The sequence below is a fragment of the Arachis ipaensis genome, chromosome B4 (assembly GCF_059453495.1).
Source record: "Arachis ipaensis isolate K30076 ecotype BB chromosome B4, ASM5945349v1, whole genome shotgun sequence".
Classification (NCBI taxonomy): domain Eukaryota; kingdom Viridiplantae; phylum Streptophyta; class Magnoliopsida; order Fabales; family Fabaceae; genus Arachis; species Arachis ipaensis.
In genome coordinates, this window is record NC_142439.1 from 8,804,423 (window position 1) to 8,806,531 (window position 2,109).

The 2,109-nt window shown below is 35.9% G+C and overlaps 1 protein-coding gene across 1 annotated transcript; it reads left to right on the plus strand.

Moving 5' to 3' along the window:
* The first annotated feature begins 1,083 nt into the window (after positions 1–1,083).
* On the plus strand, positions 1,084–1,613 carry LOC148566611 (uncharacterized). The gene is made up of 2 exons (XM_088483467.1): positions 1,084–1,272; positions 1,374–1,613. Exons 1-2 carry the CDS (start codon positions 1,084–1,086, stop codon positions 1,611–1,613), a joined length of 429 nt encoding a protein of 142 aa, XP_088339593.1.
* The last annotated feature ends 496 nt before the right edge of the window (positions 1,614–2,109 follow it).

The following is a 2,109-nucleotide window of genomic DNA, read 5'->3' on the forward strand; positions in this document are numbered from 1 at the left end:
AAATTAAAAATAAATTAAACAACCTAAACGCATTACCAACTAACACCCAACCATCGGCTTTCAATAGCGTGATTTAAAATAATAAATTGATTTAAAAAAAATAAATAATGCGTGCATGGTAATTGTAATTACAAAAAAATGTAAAGTTATTACCAACGAATATTCCATCGTTAACCATAGATAATATTATTGGCGCTAATTTACACCAAATTTTATCGACAATTTGGCCATCGTTTGCATAAAAAAAATTTTGTCGCCCACAATAAAATATCGGAATGGCCGTTGGCAATAAGATATAGTGCAAATAGTTCTAGTTGAGATGATAACGACCATAGTAATAATCTATAACAATATATAATGAGAAAACCTGTTTTGATGTCCAAAATTTTTTCCATTTTTATCCTTCTTATTCTTCCTAATAACTTACCCCACATCAGTTATTCTCCGTTACAATACTCTCACTACCTCATCTTCATTCACGCTCTCTCTTATTTTATAAATTCACGTAACTTCTATAATAATGATCTCTTTCTTTCCTTATTCTCTCTCACTTCACTATTGCTGTTACTAGAAAAATTTTCTTCGTTTCTTATCCATCTTTTCTTTGTTTTGATTAATTACAGTTGACAGGATACCAATAGAAGTGGTTGACCGATTTGGCAAGACTATGCCAAATGACGAAGACAAAACATGAGCGAAGAACAGAGGCAGCAACACCTCGCCAGAAGAGTTAAGTTATACATCCCATTAGAGTTAATAGTCAAAAACATCCTTGAAAGATACCTCGATCTCCATTTTAGTCCCCGAAAGATAAAATTAATCAAAGTCGTCCCCGAAAGTTACTCACGTTGATCGAGTTTGTCCTTCCGTCCTCTCAGGTGGTGACGTGGCTAACGTTTGCTGAGGTGGAACGTTAAGTGCCAGCGGGGTGAGGTCCAACATGGCAACCGTTAATGCTGATAAGATATGTTTGATTATTTAGGTCAAATTAGTCCTAATGTTACAACCCTAACCCCCAATCTGAAGCATATATGTGCGTGATCCTCGTGGTAGATGGCGATGTATGTTTGAGGAGTCACTGCTATGATGAGTGGAAGCCGGAGTGGTGACCTGCCGTCGCAGTCTATCGGTAGCCATGAGTCGAACTCTTCCATGCGACGGAGGAGGAAGATGAAGGACCAGACTTGCTTTTGTGGGTTGAAGACCACAATCAAGAAGTCTGGCACAAGAGAGAATCCGGATAGGTTGTTCCACACTTGTGCCAAATACCCGGTGAGTTAGGTTATCATATATTAAGCTTGTTTTCCATATTCCTTTGTCTATTCTGCTGGGTAGTTGAAATTGATTTTCTTTTTTTTTTTTGAAAAATTCAGAAGGAAAGTCACTGCAACTTCTTTAGCTGGGTTGAGAAAGATGGGTATGTAGCAGGGGCGGAAACTGATGCAGATCTTGGTGGGGACTATGATGAATGGAGACTGAATGTGTCATGGAGATTGGGTAGCTTGGAGGGTGAGGTTAGAGCAATGAAGATGCTGATAATGTTCCTGTCAGTTGCAGTGGTGGTGGCTACTGTCTTGTGTGTATCACTGTTGTTCACATTAATCTCCAAGTAAAGCCACAGATGGAGTGTTATGTTCTTGTGTGTTAAAGGTGTTGTTAGATCAGAGAAATTGAATTAGTTGATATGTAATGATGATGTTACTTATGAATGAAATTATGGTTTAATTGTGTTTAATTTAACATAAACTTGTTGTTTAACATGATGGGTTTCACTGAATACATGATGGTGATGTTTGAACTATTATAAGTATCTATTCACCAAATAGAAACATACATGATAATAGACAAAATTATTGTAATCCATAACAAACATCATAATTATACTGATATCATATTGTCTTAGTAGACACTAGACACACCACAGGGGTGATCAAGGATCCAGAAGTTAAAATAGCAAAGCATAAGTTCAGACAACATTGTTCACTTAAACCAAAAAAACATACTAGGCCTAACTTAAATGATCTTGAATACAGAAGCAGTTTACAATATGAATTATCTTTTACAATATATTTTCACGTTAATAACAAATTTATTCAATACTCATAATAA